Source organism: Somniosus microcephalus, chromosome 16 (genome assembly GCF_052327205.1).
Source record: "Somniosus microcephalus isolate GS21.2 chromosome 16, FLI_Smic_1.0, whole genome shotgun sequence".
Classification (NCBI taxonomy): domain Eukaryota; kingdom Metazoa; phylum Chordata; class Chondrichthyes; order Squaliformes; family Somniosidae; genus Somniosus; species Somniosus microcephalus.
The window spans coordinates 85,772,315-85,793,333 of NC_141002.1; the positions used below are offsets into that span (position 1 = coordinate 85,772,315).

General features: G+C 45.3%; 1 protein-coding gene across 2 annotated transcripts in view; it reads right to left on the reverse strand.

Annotated features, from left to right (window-relative positions):
• Positions 1–4,574: 4,574 nt before the first annotated feature.
• The window catches only part of LOC147106357 (sodium-coupled neutral amino acid transporter 4-like), a 99,810-nt gene continuing 83,365 nt past the window's right edge, over positions 4,575–21,019 (reverse strand). For both annotated transcript variants that reach the window (XM_086009399.1, XM_086009398.1), the window contains exons 15-17: positions 16,105–16,249; positions 15,236–15,333; positions 4,575–12,753 (exon numbers count right to left, since the gene is read on the reverse strand). In XM_086009399.1, coding sequence (XP_085865525.1) covers positions 12,652–12,753; positions 15,236–15,333; positions 16,105–16,249 — 345 coding nt within the window. In that variant the 3' untranslated portion in view covers positions 4,575–12,651. The remainder of the gene's footprint in view (positions 12,754–15,235; positions 15,334–16,104; positions 16,250–21,019) is intronic.

Sequence of the window (21,019 nt, forward strand, 5' to 3'; positions counted from 1 at the left end):
GCTTTTAATCCATTTCTGTCATTTCTGTGAATGATAGTATTCTATTATTACTCCCATAAATAGTGAACAGGAATGAGAAACAAACTGTTGAACCCAGTCAGTCCAAACTGTACTGACAGTACGAGAAGCCTAAGAAGGAGTTGTAACTTAAAAAAAAATGTTTCTTGGAACAAAATGTTATTGTAGGCAAGTCCAGGATATTACATAAAGAAATGGTTACTCAGTGACCCTATGTGGCACACAACTCAGCCTTTCATTTCTGTATTTTTCCTTCCAAGTATTATGTTGATGCATTGCTTCTCCAATACTTGTTTTCCTGTCACTGATTCCTTTCTGATTTCGGGTATCCTTTACGAGGAATTTGGGGGAAAGAGGAATGAAATCAGATCAAAGTAGTTAGCTCCAGTGTAGCAGCATTGTAAACTCTATGGAAGAAAAGAAAGAACTACATTTATATAGCATCTTCAGAGCATCCCAAAGTGCATCGTAGGCCAATGAAGTACTTTTAAAGTGTACTGTCAGTTGTAATGTAGGGAAATATGACACACAGCAAGGTCCCACAAACAGAAATGAGATAAATGATCAGATAATCAATTTTAATGATGTTATTTGGGGGATAAATATTGGCCAGGACACTGCTCTTCTTCAAATAATGACACGGCATCTTTGACACCCACCTGAAAGGGAAGATAGGGCCTCACTTTAATGTCTCATGTGAAAGACGGCACCTCCGACAGTCCAGCACTCCCTCAGTACTGCACTGAAATGTCAGCCTAGATTATATGCTGAGGTACCTGGAGTAGGGCTTGAGTCCACAACCTTCTGACTCAGATGGCAAGAGTGCGATCACTGAGCCAAAGCTGACGGCAATAGAAAATCAAGGCTGGTTTAACTTTTGCAATGCATAGTAAATGAAATCAACCGGCCAACTTGAAAGGAGGATTTATCCTTAAGTACACCTAAAAAGTCCCTTTCTTTTTTGTCTCTTTATGCATTAAAGCAACAGAGATCAGTGTTAGAACTTCTGTGTACTTTCCGCAGGAATGTGAAGACTTTTAAAGTGAAACAGCATTGTGGTTTTGGACAGAGAGAGCCTAGAAAAACTGCACATTATTTTATACCACCATCAAGCAACGTAATATTTCTGTCATGCGAATCATGTTGGCTCTGTGAATGTTCCCCACATTGCTTTATATTGGCAATATTGTCCCGATCATAATCAAAACATGTAACTTTTTCCTTATGAGGTCTCTAGAATGTGTGTCCATATCGCAGGGTTTGTAGACAGCCTCAATCCGACAGGAACTTTGACCGTACGAATGTCCTGTATTGGCTGCTCTTAAGTGGTTGGTTTTGAATTACTCTTCAGCTGTGATTGTGCAGCTTAAGTGTTGAAAAGCACTGCAGACGTCATGACCACCTCTAAAAGGATACATTGAGTACTGAGTCTGCACTCTGTGCAGTGGAAACACAAATAGACCCATTGGTTCAAGTCATTGGATGTTGAAGAGGCTGGTCTGTAGTATTAAAAGCAGACTGCAGTGCAAGTGTATGACTGATTATGTCAGGTCAATTCAGTGGGAACTGTAACTTTGCTACAAAACAGACTGGAATATAACATAATAAGGAAAAATTATTTTCCCTGCCTAACTATTCTTGACCACATAACTATTTGTTGTCAGAAATCAATTTAATTGACGAATAACTAGCTTAGTCTTGCAACATTTTTCACTAATCATTGACTCTGTTTAATTTTACTTAGTCAAGGACCAGATTTCAGTTGAATCTTGACTTGGCTAGGTTTTGTTGTTTGAAAAATAATTTCTATACATTATTTAAAAAAACCCAAAGAGTAAATGCCTCTTAATGGCAAGTGGGACTTTCCCAACACACAAAAAAATGGCTTTTAACAAGAATTACTCTCACCAGGAATTCTTGTATCCATTGCTGATATGCCCACTGAAGGTCTATGTAGTACGTAAGTTGAGGGCAGTGGTGAGCTTTACTGCCTCTGGTAATGCATACCAGGTGGCTTGCTGTCCCCGCAGGTCTTTGTGAAGTATTTAATGAAGCAGTCCATACCCGCATGTAACAAGACCTGGACGGCATTCAGGCTTGGGCTGATAAGCGGCAAGTAACATTCGTGCCAAAAATACCAGGCAATGACCATCTCCAATAAGAGAGAGCCTAACCACTGCTCCTTGACATTCAACGGTATTACCATCGCCGAATCTCCCACCATCAACATCCTGGGGGTCACCATTGGCCAGAAGCTTAACTGGACCAGCCACATAAATACTGTGGCTACAAGAGCAGGTCAGAGGTTGGGTATTCTGTGGCGAGTGACTCACCTCCTGACTCCCCAAAGACTTTCCACCATCTACAAGGCACAAGTCAAGAGTGTGATAGAATACTCTCCACTTGCATGGATGAGTGCAGCTCCAACAGCACTCAAGAAGCTTAAGACCATCCAGGATAAAGGAGCCTGCTTGATTGGCACCCCATCCACAAACTTAAACATTTACTGCTTTCACCATTGGCACACCATGGCTGCAGTGTGTACCATCTACAAGATGCACTGCAGCAACTCGCCAAGGCTTCTTCGGCAGCAACTCCGAAACCCGCAACCTCTACCGCCTAGAAGGACAAGGGCAGCAGGCGCATGGGAACATCACCACCTCCAAGTTCCCCTCCAAATCACACACCATCTTGACTTGGAAATATTGCTGTTCCTTCATCGCCGCTGGATCAAAATCCTGGAACTCCCTCCCTCACAGCACTGTAGGAGTACCTTCACCACATGGACTGCAGCGGTTCAAGAAGGCGGCTCACCACCACCTTCTCGAGGGCAATTAGGGATGGGCAATACATGCTGGCCTTGCCAGTGACGCCCACATCCCATGAACGAATAAAAAAAGGAGGTGGCACACCTCAGTCAAAGCATTCCTGGTAAGTTCAAGCCATCCTCTGCATTCTTAGGTAGCTGACTGTTGCTGTGGAGCACTGCCTGGGATAGTGCCTGCTGTGAGTCATACACTTCCCTATTCCCTCTCCTCCTACCTCACCACCTTTTATCACCAGTGGCTGCTACACCTTTGCTCTTGGGCAGAAAACCTCCCTGTGGCAGCACTTCAAAGAATCTTCCCCTTTGTTAAGCTAATGGCAGGTGGGATACTTTTCAATGTGAATATTCAGCTGTGTGGATAGGAGAGTGTCTATGGATGTTCCCTATATGGACATCCAGATGGCATTTGATTAGGTTTCACACAAAAGATTATATACAAAAATGAAATTGGCAAAAGAACCAGAGGGGAGACAAGGAGAATTTTTTTTTATGCAGCGAGTTGTTATGACCTGGAATGCACCACCTGAAAGAGTGGTGGAAGCAGATTCAATAGGAACTTTCAAAAGGGAATTGGATATATATATACCCAAAAAGGAAAAGAAATTGCAGGGCTATGGGGAATGAGACTAATTGGATAGCTCTTTCAAAGAGCCGGCACAGGCACAATGGGCCAAAAAGGCCTACTGTGCTGTAAGATTCTATGATCCTTAGGCCCATTTGTGTGATGTCGCCAATTAGAGGAAGTTTTGTGCTATAGCCCCATACTGACTTGGAACTGGATTGAGACTGCTGCAAATCATTGCACATAGGAGTGACCCCTAGAGCCAACAGACCGAGGAGACTCTCAATCCATCAGACTGGGCTGCATTTGAAACCAGCTCCCAGAATAAAAGGGCCCGTATCTCCCCATGGGTTGCCAGCCCTCCCGGATTGCCATGGAGTCTCCAGGAATGAAAGATTAACCTCCTGGACACTGCTGCGAGCAAACCCGGCAGAAAAATTAAAGGTGCTTTAAAAAATGGTGTATTTTATTTCAATGAACATGTTAGTTTATTACAGGAAACTTTGGTTTATCCAGAGGTTAACTGTCCGGAATGTTCGAGCCACCGGCAAAAATCAGGAGCTGTTTCGTTAGGTTATTTTTTTTTCCTTGCTTTTTTTTCACTAGTCAGGCTCTGCAAGGTCTCGCTGAAGCTGTTGCTAAGCTACAGAGACGCTTGCAAGGTACGGCCGACTGTTTAGAAGCTGTTGCCAAGCAACAGGGTTTGTTGCCAGATACGGAGCTCAAAATCTCCGTATGTTTCAACATTAGCGCTGGTTTGTCCGGCAGTTTTGATGGGACGGCAACAGCTCGGTCCTGTCGGTGCCGGATAGCACAAAGTTTCCTGTAGTTATAAAAACATTGGAGATGGGAAGAAAGGCTATTTGATTGGGTGGGTCGGTTAGAGGCAGGAGGCCATATGATGAAACCACCAGGAATACGTCCAACTGGATTTGGCGACCCTAATCTAACCCCACTGTGCCACCCATTTCCTACTCACAGAAGTTTTGTCAGGATCTCTTGTTAAATGACTTGGCGCTGTCAAAATGGGCTGAAGTATTGCATTTGTTGCACCCAATGCAAGCCAAACAACATTTTTCCAAGTTGAATTTTAATTCACTTCCAGTTTGTTATCCACAGTTCAGAAAGATGGCTTACACAAATTCAGCATAACAAAATGAGAAAAAGTGTCTTTATACAGCTTTATTGAGCATTATACGCTTTCCCACAATATTTTCTGATACAAAAGAAGCTCCAGTAATGGTAAGTTAGAAAGGTTATACCAATTTTATAAGTAAACTGGAATGCGATATGCAATTTGTATCTTGCTACGACAGCTTCACCCGCCTATTTATAAACATGAGTCACTTCATGAATACTGTGCATAATTTGTATCATAAAACAAGACAAACAAAACAGAAATAACAACAGAAAACGCTGGAAAAACTCAGCAGGCCAGGGCAGCATCCGTGGAGAGAGAAACAGAGTTAACGTTTCAGGTCGATGACCTTTCATCAGAACTGGGAAAAAGCAGGAAATGGAAAGCAGGTTTGGGGGCAAAACAGATCTGATCACTGCTCCGAAAGAACACTGGTAAGGCATTTGAGAGGTCATGGACATTCAGGTGTAGCTTTATCGAAACAGATAGGTGCTGAATTCTTTTTTTTAATAAAAAATCACTTGAAAATCATCACCAACAAATAAAAAGGTTAGTTTTTTTTGTGGCTAATTTACTGACGCTGAATTGAAGAATATCCTTAAAAGATCTTCAGGGTAAATTCCTCATCAGGCTTTTAAAATGCTGCTTGAAATACTCCCGGGCCTTTTATGCAAGGACATGCCACTAACTCAAGTGCTATTCATCCAAGCATGATATGGCATACTGTCTGATTTCCATAGGACCCTGCACAAGGACCCATCAAGGACAAATCCAAATGGTGGGAGGCCATCCTACAGGGCAGGATTCATCATCGGAGTGAGCCTTAGTGTCAGGTGACTCATTGCCACTGAACCCTTAAATACTGGCACCCAAGAGGTCCGATCTCTCACGGAGGGGTGAAGCACCATTTGGGCTAAGGGACTCCCTGCACTGGTGGAGCGAAGCTGTTTGTCTGAGGTGACACTGTCCCAAGGACCATCTCCGTGTATCTAGCTCCCAGCATTATAGACCTCCTGTGCCCACAGGGGCCCCTTCATCTTCATAGGGATGTCTTGGCTTCTCCCCTTTACAAGTCCTGCGGAATTTTCTCCCCTGGGACCAGTCGGGGGTGACACTGTGGCCATCAGAAACTAAGGGCTGAATTTTGCTGGCGCTCAGAGGGCGGGTTCGCTGTCAAAATCCAAATGATTGACAGCGGGGCAGTATCCCGCTCTAAACCCGCCTCCTTGAGAGTTTCCCTAGTGCCGGCTCTGCCTGCGCTTTGCAGACCCGGCACTAAGCGGCGGGTCATTCAGTTGTGCTAGTTGAGAGGGTGTTTAAACCAATTTAATCAACATTTTAGCAGGCACAAAGTATTTTCCCAAGTTTTCCACGAGGTTCCTGTCACTCGCGGATCATGCCAGGTAAGTGTGTTGGGTTCTGAACAATTCTCCATTTCTTTCACTAGGTGACAGCTGCAAAAGTGGTTTCAAACCTGCCATTTTACATCTGGTCACTTTCCACTCTCAAAAGCTTCAGGCTTGATTATTTGGAACAGATTTTTCAGCTTTATGCATTTGAGAAGTGTTTGCAGTAAACTCTCTAGTCACTGTCACCTCCTTGCAACATCATATCTAACCCTTGATAGATTGGTTCTGTCATCTGAACTTCACCTGCCATATGAATCATCAGAATGGGCATGATTTATGCTCTCTCACCTTTGTCCTCCGAATCTGATGACGATCAGCTGCAGCAGCAGCAGAACCGTGCTGGAGGCCACACCCCCAAAACAGGGTATACAGGCAGAGGATGAGCTTCCTCAACATGACGGAGCAGCAGTGCTAAAGGATGCTCAGGCTATCGCGCCAGGTCGTCGCTGACATTTGCGCTCTACTGGAGCAAGACCTGCAGCCCAGAGGAAGGGGTGGACACTCTTTACCAGTGGCTGTCAAACTCACCCTTGCCCTCAACTTCTTCGCCTCAGACTCCTTCTAGGCATCTGCAGCAGACCGTTGCGGCATCTCGCAGTCGGCCGCCCACACATGCATTGTACAGCTAACCGATGCCCTCTTTAACATGTCCGCAAATTATATTCATTTTGCCACTGATGAAACCACTGCCAATGAGCGTGCGCTTGGCTTTGCCGCACTGGCTGGCTTCCCACAGGTGCAGGGAGTCATCGACATGTGGCCATCAGGGCCCCTGTCACAACCCAATATCATTTGTCAACCACAAGGGTCTCCACTCCTTCAACGTTCAGCTGGTCTGCAACCATAGGAAGATCATCATCCATGTGTGCGCCAAGTTCCCTGGCAGTTGCCATGACTCGTACATCCTGCTCCAGTCCACCCTCCCTCAGCTCTTCGCATCGCCAAATAGTTTTGGCGGCTGGCTGCTTGGAGACAAGGGCTATCCACTGAAGATGTGGCTCATGGCACCTTTGAGGAGGCCAACAAATGAGCCTGAGGGACGTTATAATCAAAGCCACATCTCCACGAGAAGTGTCATTGAGCAGACAATAGGCTTGCTCAAAATGCGCTTTAGATGCCTCGACAGATCTGGAGGAATCCTTCAGTAAACACCAGCTAGGGTCTCGCGAATAGTCGTCATCTGCAGCACCCTGCACAACAGCGCGGCAGCGAGGATTAGTACTGGATGAGGAAGACAGCACTGAGCGCAGAGCCTCATCGGAGGACGAGGAGGATGAGGACGAGGAGGCTCACCATGAGGTTGGTTATGAGGATGAGGAACACCTGGACGAGCCGGTGGTCCCATTGGGACCAGTACGTGAGCACGTTGCTGCCCGTCACACCAGGGATACCCTTATCAATGGCAGATTTCAATAACTTCATGCAGCTCATACATGTGGCTGCCACCTGCGTACGCAGGTTTGCCTCACCGAACACCAACACCATGCAGCAGTCAAACAATGATTCGTCCCTTGTTTTGACTCTCACCACCATTGCTGGGTGTGAAACGAGCCCTGATCCTTCACTCTGCCACTTCCATTTCATCACACAAATTTGCCAACGACCTCCAAGTGAGGCAATTAGATGATTTATTAACAGCACTTCATAGAATACTAACATGACATTGATAAAGAAAGACACACCTGAGTGACTACCCTTGTGACTCTGTGTGGGATCTTTCTTTTCCGGGTGCTTCTACGTCGTGCTACCCCTGCGGCTTTAGCAAAGGTAGAGGCAGCCTCCTCATCTCCGTGCTGCGCCTGCTTAGACGCCTTTAGCGGCCGTCTTCTGGGTTTTGCAGCCACTGATGGCTCCGCCAAAGTCTGCTGCTCCTGCGACTGTGCATGCGCAGACTCAGCCATCACTGTCCGGGGAGGCATCTGGGGCTCTGACCGAGTGGGTGGAAGTCAGAGCGCTTGGAGCGGAGCCCCCACTTCCATGTCCCCTCCGACCATCATCCCTCTCATGGGCCACCTGCACTTCCCTGCAAGCAAGTAGCTGGAGAACACCTTGCTGCACTTCAATGGGGCCATGAGGGCCCACGTCTATACTGACACCCCTTCTAGAAAGGACGTCTATGAACCTCTGGTTTCTCTCCTCCATAGATGCCCATCTCTCCTCCATTTTTCCCCATCTCCCCTCCATAGATTAGCATCTATTTTGAAGAGAAACCATGTTCTCATGTGACTGGCACCGTGCCTCCTCCATGCAGGTGGCCATCCTATTCATGGAGGAAGCTATAGTTGCCAGTGATTGCGCCACGATGTTGCTCATGCTGGAGATGGACTCCTCCATTCTCTGCACACTCGCAGTCACTGCGGTCGCAAAACCAGTCAGAGCCTCCTGCACTTGTTCCTGCAGCTCCAGGATCACCCTCTTTCTGGATGGTCCCTGAGGCTCAGCATCTGCATGCAGGTGATCAGAGCTAGGAGACTCCTGCGCCCTCCAATGAGGAGTCTCCACTGCTGTCACTGTCTCCACCATCTGCTGCTGCTCAGTTGTGATCTGAGAGACATCAGGTGACACTATTCTATCTCGCGACATACCCACTGAGGTGTGCGTCTCTGCGCTGGTGCTGGGTTGCGTTGTCTGAGGTGATGCTGCACCCTCAGAGGCAGGAGGCTCCTCTGAGGAGTCTTCTTGCTGTTGCTCCTGGACATTGGGGGGGGGAGGGCGGCGGGTGCTCTTGATGGACCTGTGGGAGAGTGAAGACATCAGTAAGATATACAGGATGTCTACTGCAGACACATACCATTATCCACATGAGGAGCGTTCATCTTGTCTTGACATCACACCCCATATGAGGCAATGATGAAAGGCATGCAATTGTGTGGAAAATCACTGTCACCAGCTTCTTCTACTGAGCCCCTCTCTCCGTCCCCCACTTCCGGAACATCCACCACTCCAGCAATCTCCTGTGCTGCCTCCTCTGCACTCGTCAGATATGACATGGTTTGTGAAGGCCCTCCTCCCGTTCTCTCCCTCTTATTGTGGGCTATATTTTCCTGCAAGGAGGGAAAGAAGAGAAGGTTCAGTGACAGTGATGGAATGAGTGTAAGGAATGGAATGGCATAGAGCTTTACAGGGAGACTTTGATGGAGTGGGTTGGCAATAACAAGTTGCCTTCTTTTGTGCTGTTAGTTGCTGTCATTGCATAACAATGAGGCTGAGTGTGAGGGCTGCATAGTAAGATGGCGACCTGATAATGTAGATAGAGTTCGAGGGATGGATGAAGGTACAGGGGATGTTGGGCTGTGTAGTGTTGTGCAGGAGTATGGATGGCAATGTAGAGTGGTGTGAATGTGATGACACACACAGCAGCATCATGGTCATTGTGGCTTAATACTCACTTTTCCTGATCTTACTAGATCATTGAACCTCTTGCGGCATTGCACCCAGATGTGAACCACCACTGACAGCCCCGTAACCTCCTGCGATATCTGCAGCCACGCTGCCTTTGTCTGCTGCGGAGGCCTCTTCCTGCCGTCCATAGGGAAGAGAACCTCCCTATGTGCTCTCACTCCCTCCACAAGATGATGGGGGGAGTCATCCATGAAACGAGGTGCTGCTAGCTCATAGTGCAGGGACTCAAACACTGACAGCACTGAATGCTATCAATTTGCAACTGACAGTAACTGGGGCCATGGCCCCTTTAAATAAATCGGCAATAATCGCGTCATCGGGTGACGTCACCAGACCTGCACTCTTTAATAGGGCCGGGCAACGCGCAGGGCGCGCCTAACAAGGCCCATTAGGGCAAGGTTCAATTTATTGACGGGATCCATGCAGCAGCGGGGTCGCCCCCCACCCCCTGCAGCCGGCCTCCCCGCCTTGAAGCCGTCCAGGTAGGCAAAATGGCGGCCTAATTGACTAAAAATTTGTGCAAAAAATCTCTCACAATGTAGAGATTAACTGTCGCGTTTCAACAGACAATAAAACTTATGCAAGTTTACCATGGGGATCCCTATTTACAATACATAAATTACTCAAGAATGAAGAAACTGTTTGAGTAATCAAAAACATGCACACAATAATAGATCACACCATTGGAACTATTCACTCGTCACGCATACTTAGATCCACAAAAGAATCTATAAATAAACCTCCACTTTGGCTAGTTAAATAAAAATACCTCTGCTGGGCCTTTCCTGCCCATCATAATGGCAACAGATCTTTGTCATAATACAAACTTGCTCGTAAAGTAATGCAGAAAAATGATTGATATGTCAACTGGGAAAGAGAAACAAACTAGTTTTGAAATTCCATTGTATCAAAAAGCCTTGAAAATCTGTTGGGACATCAAAACTTCAGAGCATTATCACCAAACTGTGGAAGTAAGAGTTTGCGTTATGTTGCATTTTTTAAACGTTAGTTTCAAAACACTTTGGCCTAGAAATTCACTGGCACCCCGTTTGGGGCGCCAGCCTCGCCAGGGCGCCGGAAGTACCGCCCCGGAAGGAGTCGCGGCCGCCCGCCGCAAATTCAGTTTCAGTGCCCCAGACAGAAGCGTGGCGCTACTCGAGGCGCCCTGCATCCCTCTTGGGGCGCTGCAACTGAAAATCGCAGCGCAACGTGCCGCAGCGCCACACGCTGCGGCACGGTGTGCTGCGGTACTGCAGGCCTTCCTCCCCTTCTTAAAGGGGAGGGGCCTGCTGCAACGCGCTCGAAGAGCGTGAGTGCCGGCAAAAGAGCCCGGCACCGAGGAGAAGTGCCGAGCTCTTGGGACACAGCCGGCACTCTGCGGGGTGGGGGGGGGGGGGGTGTTCAGGAGGCCAGGGACGGCGGCGCAGAGAGGTGCTGGCAGGCGGCCAGCAAAAAAAAAAAAAAAATGGCCGCCCCGCACCTCAGCGCCTCTACCGCCGCAGGTAGGCCCCCCTGAACCGGTCGCAAAAGCAGGGGACGCTACTAAATTTCGCGATCGGGGCGCTGCGCACACCGATGACGTCATCGGTAGCGGCGCAGTGCTAACGGCTAGCGCCGCCATTAGTGTCCCGCTAAATTTAGCGGGAGGCGCGGCCAGTGGCACAAAACCCACTAAGTGCCCTCTTAGGGCGCTAACGGGTGGCGCAGCCCACTGAATTTCTAGGCCTTTGTCGATCAGTAAATGTGAAAACCGGGTAAACCAGAGTAACCTCTAAGCAGCTCATTCAGACGTCAAAGTATACTGTGCAACTGAATAAAGGTTCGTATTGAAATGCAGCTCATGGTTAAGCTGGTTGACCACCCAACAATTAAAACAACAAATGTTGGAAGACCGAGCGAAGACTAGTTTAAAAATAAATCTGAATTATTGATCTATCTAGAGATTTAAAAAAAAATAACCGAACAGAAAAAAGTACTGTACATTTTAATTCCAGAAATATCAACTCATAAAAAAAATGATGTGAATTATATACATTGATGAAATCATAGTTGCCTGCAGCATAACATCCTTGACAGCTAGCACTGGTTTAACTAAACAAAGTAGTTAGTTACTAGAATGCTTTGCCCTTTAAAACCTTTCTGTTTATGTGTGGAAGACAAGGCTATTAATTAAATCCACACTTGTTCTGTGACTTCTGTGAATAAAGTAGTTGCAAAGCACCATTCAGAAGAGAGATTTTCTCTAGCTATTAAACAGTAATATATACATTTGCACTATTGCCAGAGAAGGGAGCTGTAACTTATCAGCCTGAATGGATCTTGTGAAATGGATAAGAAGTTTCAGACTGAGATGAGCCTCTACATTTCTAAGAAAGATAATAAATAATGTAGAAATTATGCTAATATTCTAGAGAAGTTAAAGATGCCCTGCCAGGCAGATTAAAGATTAGAATGAAATAAGTTTACTTTTCAAATCAGGTAACATGAGAGGCATAATTGTGTACCCAATCTTATGATCCTTTCATTTGTAATAAATGGAGTGGATCATTACTCGAGGTTACTAGTTCCAGGCTCTGTTATTGGCAGGAACCTGTGGCACAGAATGGGGGTGGGGGGAGGGGAGGGGTGTCGAGGTAACAGTGACTTGTGATACAGTATCTGGACGTTAACTACAGACATGGAAAAAAATTCTGCCAAATACATTGTATTCAATTATAACCTTTAACTGAATAATAAAGAAGCTCTAACAAGAGGGGGGCGCGGTCACTTTACAGGCCCAGTAGGCCGCACCAGCACTTTCTATACCTTAAAAGACAGAGGTTAAATTCAATAGACACTTGACATGTCTTCTAAAGTTAGAAAATGCATGCTTGGTTTAATATTTGAAAACTATGTACACACTGTCTCAACCGCCGAGATAAAAAGTTTCCAGTATTCCAGCAGCAGGTACACATTACCCTAAGTTAACTACATACAGCAGTTAAGTTACACTACATCTGTAGTCTTGCTCTACTATGCATTTGTTCACAGCACATGCTATCTATCCTGAATCTGGATTTTTTTTTTGAAGTCCAAAGATTTTTTTTAAGCATAACTAAATCAAGCCCTTGTAAGAACAGATCTTCAGTTATCAACAGGCAGCGTCTAATCTTAACACTAGGTATGCTCAAGTCTCTGGAATCTTGCGGTTAAAAAAAAACTGAGGAATGGCATCTCACTCCCGCTGTCAGTGTTTGCCGGGGCCGTTTAGAAGATGCAAACCGATGGTTCCAGTCAGTAACACTGATCCGTCAGGTTACTGGCCACCTGAACCTGGAGGGTTGTGAATCCAATCAATGATAATAAGCGTCATGCTTCCAATCATAAAAATGATTCCAATTACAAGGAAAATCATAGCCTGGAAAACAAGAGGTACAAAAAAAAAAATTTAGGTTTCAGAATTTTTTACTGCTTTTATCCCAAACAAAACTATTCATCCCTAAAAGTACAAATCGTAATTGTACATTTCAATGCAAAATTAGAAACTATTATGGAAAATAGTGTCAGGTGCTGGTGCAAGACTTGGAATCAACACTCGGAATGTGCAACCTCCATGATAATAGTGGCTTCATTACTTAGCAGTACACTGTCTGATGGACAGCGGGAACAAAATGGAGGCTCTGTCTTCAGATCATGCTAGACTTAGGGAGCTCGACGATTTCGGATTCTGTGGATGTAAAGTCACCATTGTCTGGGTGAGTGGAGGAGGAATTTGGGACAGGACCCAGTTACATTGCGTCTCTGTCCCTTTTTTTAAACCTGTTGCCAACTTCCGATGTGAGGGGGACAGTCTCTTCCGTCCCTCCCCCCCACCCCACCCCCCGCCACCCTCGCTCATGTCAGAAGAGGAGGCGAGGCTGGCGGTATTACGTCACCACCAGAAATCCCGCTAGTTCCGCCTCTTTGCCCTCAGCAGAAAGTACATCTGGATGATACAGGCACACTTTCCTGGCTAGCATTACATACGAGTGGAGATGGGGTTAACATCGTTGATTTATGAAAGGCAATCAATTACAGAGCAATCGACTGAAATTACATTTGCCAGCTTCTGAATGGCAATTATCAGTAGCAAACAAAATCCAGACCTTTGGCTGGAACAGCCAGCCCTCTCATGGAACGCCAAAGTGCTGTTCCCAAATTCCTCACATAGAAACATAGAAGATAGGAACAGGAGTAGGCCATTCGGCCCCTCGAGCCTGCTCCGCCATTTATTGAGATCATGGTTGATCATCCAAATTCAGTACCCTGTGACGTAAGAAAACTACGAGGCACTTGGTCTAAGCATTAAGCAAAGCTTTAATCAACTGTTTTACAACATGGAGATCTAGTCGTGTTCTTCACTAGTTCCTGTAAAAGAATGTCCTGAGCAAGCTGGGCCCATGCCCGAGTATTTATACTCTCCCTGGACAGCGCCACCAGCAGGCCGCCCAGTATTATTTCATAAGTAATTTCCACATGAATGGCTGATTCATGTCACCCTGTCCCTGCTTTCTCCCCATATCCCATAGAAACATAGAAGATAGGAGCAGAAGTAGGCCACATCTCGTCACATCTCTGCTAGGTGGATGCCCAGGCAGCACCATAAATAGCATAGATGTGGGTCCCCTTTATTTTCCCCAGGCTTTGGGACAGGGTCAGTACTAGGGCAGACGTCCCATTAAGCATGAAATTGGTAAAATTGTTACTGTTAATGATTTAGAAGAAAATAGAGGCTGAAGAATGGAGAGCAAGAAAAAAAAAGATGTGTTTTAGCATTGCTGAATAAACAATGTAAAGACAATTAATAATTTTTCATACCCATTTTCATTTACAGTAGTGAGGTGTTTGGATTAAAGGAACACAAACTGGCCAATTTGCAGGCTTACTGGCCAGTTTTGCTTTTGATGCCCACTCACTTAGACAGACTAAGTGAATGGGCAGAGCTATGGCAGATGGAGTTCAATGTGGGGAAGTGTGAGGTCATCCACTTTGCAGCTGAGAGAGACAAATCGGAATATTTTTAAGTGATGAGAGACTAGGAGCTGTGGAAGAGCAAAGGGATTTAGGTGTCCATATACACAAATCACTAAAAGTTAGTGCAAAGATCCAAATATTAATCAAAAAGGTTAATGGAATGTTGGACTTTTTCTCAAGGGGATCGGACCCTTGGTCAGACCCCAACTGGATACTACAATCAGATTTGGGCACCGAACCTCAGGAAGGACAGATTGGCCCTGAAAGGGGTAAAGTGCAAATTCACCAGAATTATATCAGGGCTTAAAGGGTTAAATTACGAGGACAGGTTGCATAAACTTGGCTTGTATTCCCTTGAGTTAGAAGGTTGAGGGGTGATCTGATTGAGGTATTTAAAATGATTGAGGGATTCAGCAGTGTAGATACAGAAAAAACTATTTCCTCTGGTGGGAGAATCCAGAACAAGAGGGCACTTCTTCACACATTGGGTAGTGGAAATCTGGAACTCTCTCCCCCATAAAGGCTGTGGATGCTGGGACTCAACTGAAACTTTCAAGACTGAGATTGATAGATTTTTGTTAGGTATGGGTATCAAGGGAACAAAGATGGATAAATGGAGTTGAAGTATAGATCAGCCATGATCTAATTGAATGGCAGAACAGGCTCGAAGGGCTGAATGGCCTAATCCTGTAAGACAATGACAAAGTGCTATGTTACATTATATTGGTAAGTTTGCAAAATCGTGCTTCCAAGCACAGAGCCGTTGAAATTCAGGTGCATGCAACCCACGATTTTCTGTTCAGAGTGGGAGTGCAGCTTCGTAAAGCTACCCGAACAAAGTAGCACGAACTACTTTGGTGCGTTTTGCTAGAACATCATTTACTGACCCCGATCTTTTGCATGGATCTCATTGATTCCTTCTTCACAAGTCTGATGTAACATGCTGAGGGGAGTATGAAGATAAGCATCGTTGCAGCAGATGCTCCTGCAATACAGAAAAAAAAACACAAAAACAAAATGGTATTAATGTTTCACATCTGACTAATAATTTGCGTCCGCCGCCATTTCACCATTGAAACTGACCACAAAATAGCCGAATGCGAAATCCTGAAGTTGCGGTCTGTCGTTCACTGCTCCTGCACAGGCTGCACTGTGCGTCCAATACCCACCTCCCACCCCCACCCCATAGCCGGCAATCAGTGAAATCTCTCAAATCAGGGAAACTGATGAAAACTTCGGCTCTTCTGCAGTAATGCTACTGTTAAATAAACCTTTAAAAGTTAGACCCAAAGGGATTCGGTGCAATGGGGCTTTAACGGTGTATTGACGGCTAAACAAAGGTTATGGCCCTGAAAAACAAATTTTAATTTTGTGCAGTGTTATATTTATCCATTTGAATAAAAATTGAAGTTTTTAAGAAACCTTTTGTTCCTCTTTTTTCAGATTTTCCTTTTCCCCATGCAAGAGCCCCAATCTTTGTTTTGCTCTCTCTAACATTTTTAAAAGGTTAGAATTTTAAGAGCTTACTCGCTTCCTCGTTCGCTGTCTGTAAGAATTCTGCATTTTGATTGGCTGCTTAGACAGTTAGTTGATGTCACAGCAGCTCGCACTGGGGGATCCCCGCTATACTACGTTGATTTCAATTACGTGTCGGGAAACCTGAAATTCTCGACACAGAGATCATGAGTCACCGCTGACCGCAAATTCCGGGCCAATATACGTAGTATCAGTCGCACAGCGGTCCCTGTGAGCTTACCTATAAAGCCGAAAATATCTCTAATGTTTGGAACGAATATCACAAGAAGGTTGTTTAAAATCAGCAGGATCCCTGCAATTCCAATATGTCGTATCCAGTTGAATGACCTTCTTGGGAATATCAGTTCCTGAATCGATGCTCGGATCTGTAGAGATGAAATATTATTAGAAAATCATTCAAAAATTTTGCAAACAATGTTATTTTTTTTCCCCGTACCTAAAAGTAAAATTGCATGACAAATAATCCCTGCCAACAGAACACTAGAAATTCTATAGCATCCCATTTCGTACCTACACGGGCTCATTTTCAGTGTCAAAGCCACGTGATGAAAGATTTCCTGATCTTAATATTTCAAACTGTCCAAAGGGAAGGTTTTGCAAAAGGTTAAGATCTGCTGAATTGAATGGAAAGCTGACCTGATGCTTTTCAGCTGCTGTGGGCCATCGGAATAGGACACTGCAGCATCAACTGCAATCTAAAATCAAGACTCACATTCTACACCTTTTATAAAAAGATCATATCGGTGAAGCACAAGGAAAAATAGTTAATCCTTTTAGCGCTGCAGACAGTCCGAAATGAATATCCGCACAACAAATTCTCTTTCATAGTTTATTCAGGGGCTATTTAAAATTAATACTTTGTTTTAAACTTTTATTTCTAATAAGCAATTGAATGTGTTAAGTGTCATCGAGTATTATGACCCCTGAAATTCTGCGGGGGCTCCGGATCCGGGTTTCTTGCCGGAGCTACAGCGGGAGAATGGGAGAACAGCCGTGAAAATTCAGGGGCTAACATTTGAGGGGAATGGTTTACTTTGAAGGTGGTACAACCCTTTCATTTTTCAAACGTTTCACAGCTCATTAATGCTTAATGAACTAGAATGGGATACGGAGAGCTTTGACAGAATATATGCCGTTACGTTTGTAAAAGCAGGGAGTAAAAATCATGTGCGACATACTTCACTTACGTAGATATAAGGGTAAAGTTGCCCATTGGGTACAGCAGATGAATCGCACTGCACTTTATTCGAACTGTCTAATAGGAATACCAAGCTGAAGTCTTGAGCAGTGGATCAGTTGTAATGAATACTTGGAAATACACGGCACAAAAGTTCAAGCACAAGAATAGGTGAGGAGTAAAGGAAAAAAGTTCAATGCAGACTGACAAGACTTTTTGTCTGTTGAAGGCTGTGGGGATAAAATTAAACCATCCTCTATTTGAGAATAAAGGTTCAACAGCTGAAGTTCCCTCTTTCCGTATATCTGCCAGCTCAAAAAAGTGGTTATAAAACATTTTTGAATCCTACAAGGATACACTTACTCTTGCTTCAATCTAATAGGCCTTGAAATTAAACTATGCAAATATTAATGTGATGGCTCTTTTTTTATTCGTTCACGGGATGTGGGCGTCGCTGGCAAGGCCAGCTTTTATTGCCCATCCCTAGTTGCCCTTGAGAAGGTGGTGGTGAGCCGACTCTTGAACCACTGCAGTCCGTGTGGTGAAGGTACTCCCACAGTGCTGTTAGGGAGGGAGTTCCAGGATTTTGACCCAGCGACGACGAAGGAACGGCAATATATTTCCAAGTCAGGATGGTGTGTCACTTGGAGGGGAACTTGGAGGTGGTGGTGTTGCCATGCGCCTGCTGCCCTTGTCCTTCTAGGTAGTAGAGGTCACGGGTGTGGGAGGGCTTAACACCGTTGTATGATATTCATCTGTCTACTATTTTAACAGAAGTGCTAACTCGCTTATTTTAAGCCGGTTAACTCTCCTGTTAAAGGAGTACACAATGGAACTTCATTCAAATGTATTAAGCAGTTGCATGCTAATATGCCCTTATATAATTTCAACGCAATTCTGTTACAGCTACAAACTCAAAAAATTGTCCATTGTATTTAAATACAATCAAGTTAGAAAAATTGTATATGGATGAAAACTATGGAAGAAAGTGTGAAAAAAAGAGAAAGCTGTAATAGATTAGAATCCTCCCTTTTCTCTCCAATGTCTTCAAATGCACCGCCATCTCCCAGCTACATGCTCACCACTCCTACAATTCCCTGTTTGAATCAAGACAGCTCTGGTCAAAGGTACCACAACATCCTTTGTGACTGCTATCACATTTCATTATCACTCCATGACCTCTCCATGGTGTTTAACCACTCCATCCTCCTTCGCCGACTCTCCTCCATAGTCTGCCTCTGTAGGACTTCTTTTACATGTTCTGCTACTTTCTATCCCATTGCAGCCAGTGCAGCACCAGCAATTGCTCTCCACTTGTCCTCTGGAGTACCCCAAAGTTCCAACCTCGGTCTCCCTCATTTCCTCATTTACATACAGGAAAACATTTTTTATCCGGCACCGATGTGACCGACGTGGTGCCAGTTCATCAAAAATTCCAAATAACCGAGAGCTATAGTAAAAGATACGGAGAGCTGAGAGCTCCGTATAAAGCAACAAACCCTGTTGCTTAGCAACAGGTGCAGAACAATGGCCACAAGTTTCAAGCGTCTCTGTAGCTTAGCAACAGCTGCAGCCACACCCAATTGCACAGCAACAGATCGAGTACGTAATATGAAGTAAAACTTACCTGAACCTACTCCTGAATTTCGCCGGTTAACCGAGATTTCCGGTTATTTAGGTGCCGGTAAATCAAAGTTTCCTGTATTGATCCTGCTGTTCACAATATATATTAATGATCTGGACGAGGGAATTGGATGTAATATCTCCAAATTTGCAGACGACACAAAGCTGGGTGGGAGGGTAAGCTGTGAGGAGGATGTCGTGAAGCTCCAGTATGATTTGGACAGGTTGGGTGATTGGGCAGAAACATGGCAAATGCACTATAATGTGGATAAATGTGAGGTTATCCACTTTGGTGGCAAAAACAGGAAGGCAGATTATTATTTGAATGGCAATAGATTGGGAGAAGGGGAAGTGCAAAGAGACCTGGGTGTTCTTGTGCACCAGTCGCTGAAGGTAAGCATGCAGGTGCAGCAGGCGGTTAAGAAGGCAAATGGTATGTTGGCCTTCGTAGCAAGAGGGTTTGAGTACAGGAACAAGGATGTCTTGCTACAGCTGTACAGGGCCTTGGTGAGACCGCACCTTGAGTATTGTGTGCAGTTTTGGTCACCTTACCTGAGGAAGGACGTTCTTGCCATGGAGGGAGTGCAGCGAAGATTCACCAGGCTGATACCTGGGATGGCAGGAATGGCATATGAGGAGAGATTGTGTCGATTGGGCTTATACTCACTGGAGTTTAGAAGATTGAGAGGGGATCTCATCGAAACCTATAAAATTCTGTCAGGTCTGGACAGACTAGATGCAGGAAGGATGTTTCGGGTGGCCGGGGAGTCCAGAACCAGGGGTCATAGTCTAAGGATAAGGGGTAAGCCTTTTAGGACTGAAATGAGGAGGAACTTCTTCACCCAGAGAGTGGTGAACCTGTGGAATTCTCTGCCACAGAGGGCGGTGGAGGCCAGTTCATTAAATATATTCAAGAAAGAGTTGGATATATTTCTTGAGGCTAAAGGGATCAAGGGATATGGGGAGAAGGCAGGGACAGGGTACTGAATTTGGATGATCAGCCATGATCTCATTCAATGGCGGAGCAGGCTCGAAGGGCCGAATGGCCTACTCCTGCTCCTATCTTCTATGTTTCTATGTTTGCTCTTTGGTGGTAATATTCATAGTCATGGAGTCAGTTTCCATGTATATGCTGGCAACATCCAGCTTGTCCTCTCCATCATTTCCTACAACTCCATGATCACTTCTGTGCTGCCTGTCCAACATCAATTTGTGGATGGGACACAACTTCTTTGAAACGATTGCCACGCTGCAGCAGCAGTCACAAAGGATGAGAAGATTGAAGTCATCACCCTGACAAAAACTCTGCACCTTTGCCACTGACTCCACCCCCTCCTTGGCTTCTTACCCAAGCCAAACTAGATGGTGTGCAACCTTAGTGTCTTCTCCGACCTAGAACTGAGATCCGAATCCCATATCCTATCCATTAGATTGCTTATTTCCACCTCTGCAACATCACCCACATATGTTTTTACATTACTCTAACATCCTTATCCATGCTTTTGTTATCTCTGCTCAACTTCTCCAATGATCTTAACATTTCAGGTCGATGACCTTTCGACCTGAAACATTGGCCACGATTTTGCCAGGCGCTCAGAGTGTGGGTTCGGAGGTGGGTCTGCTGTCAAAATTGAAATGATTGACAGTGGGTTGGGAGCCTGCTCCGAACCCACCTCCATGTAAATTTCCAAAGTGTCGGGTCTGCGATTTCAGAACAGACCCGACACCAAGCGACGGGGGAGGCATTTAAGATACTTAACTGCTTGTTAAACGCTTGTTAACGACTGTTTTTCCAGCCTATTTCTATTTTACCACTTTTTTAACGAGGTTCACGTTGTTCGGAGATCACGTCAGGTAAGTAGGTCGGGTTCTCTATGTCTCCCCTTTGCTGTGAATAGGTGACAGCTGCAAAAGTGGTATGAAAGCTACCATTTCACAGCTGGTCACGTTCCAATGTTAGAAGCTTGAGCCTTCAGGACTTGGAAGACACTTTTGAGCTGTGTGCAGTTTGAAAGTGTTTGGTGTAAACTCTCTATCCACTGCCACCTCCTTGGAGCAAGCTCTCTCACCATTGACAGATCGCTTCTGTCATCTCAACTTCAGCTGCCATCTATTCCAGCAACATCGGTGGCCTTGAAAAAATCTCACCTTGGTCCTCTGAATCCCACCACGATCAGCCCCAACACCAACATCACCAAGCACACCAATATCACCATCAACACCGCCTTCTCCGCAATCACCTGATGCTGCACGGGACACAGGGCATCAGCACCTGACAACATTGCTGCCCGAGAGGCCAGCGATGGCATCACATGGCCAGATTTACTTCACTTCA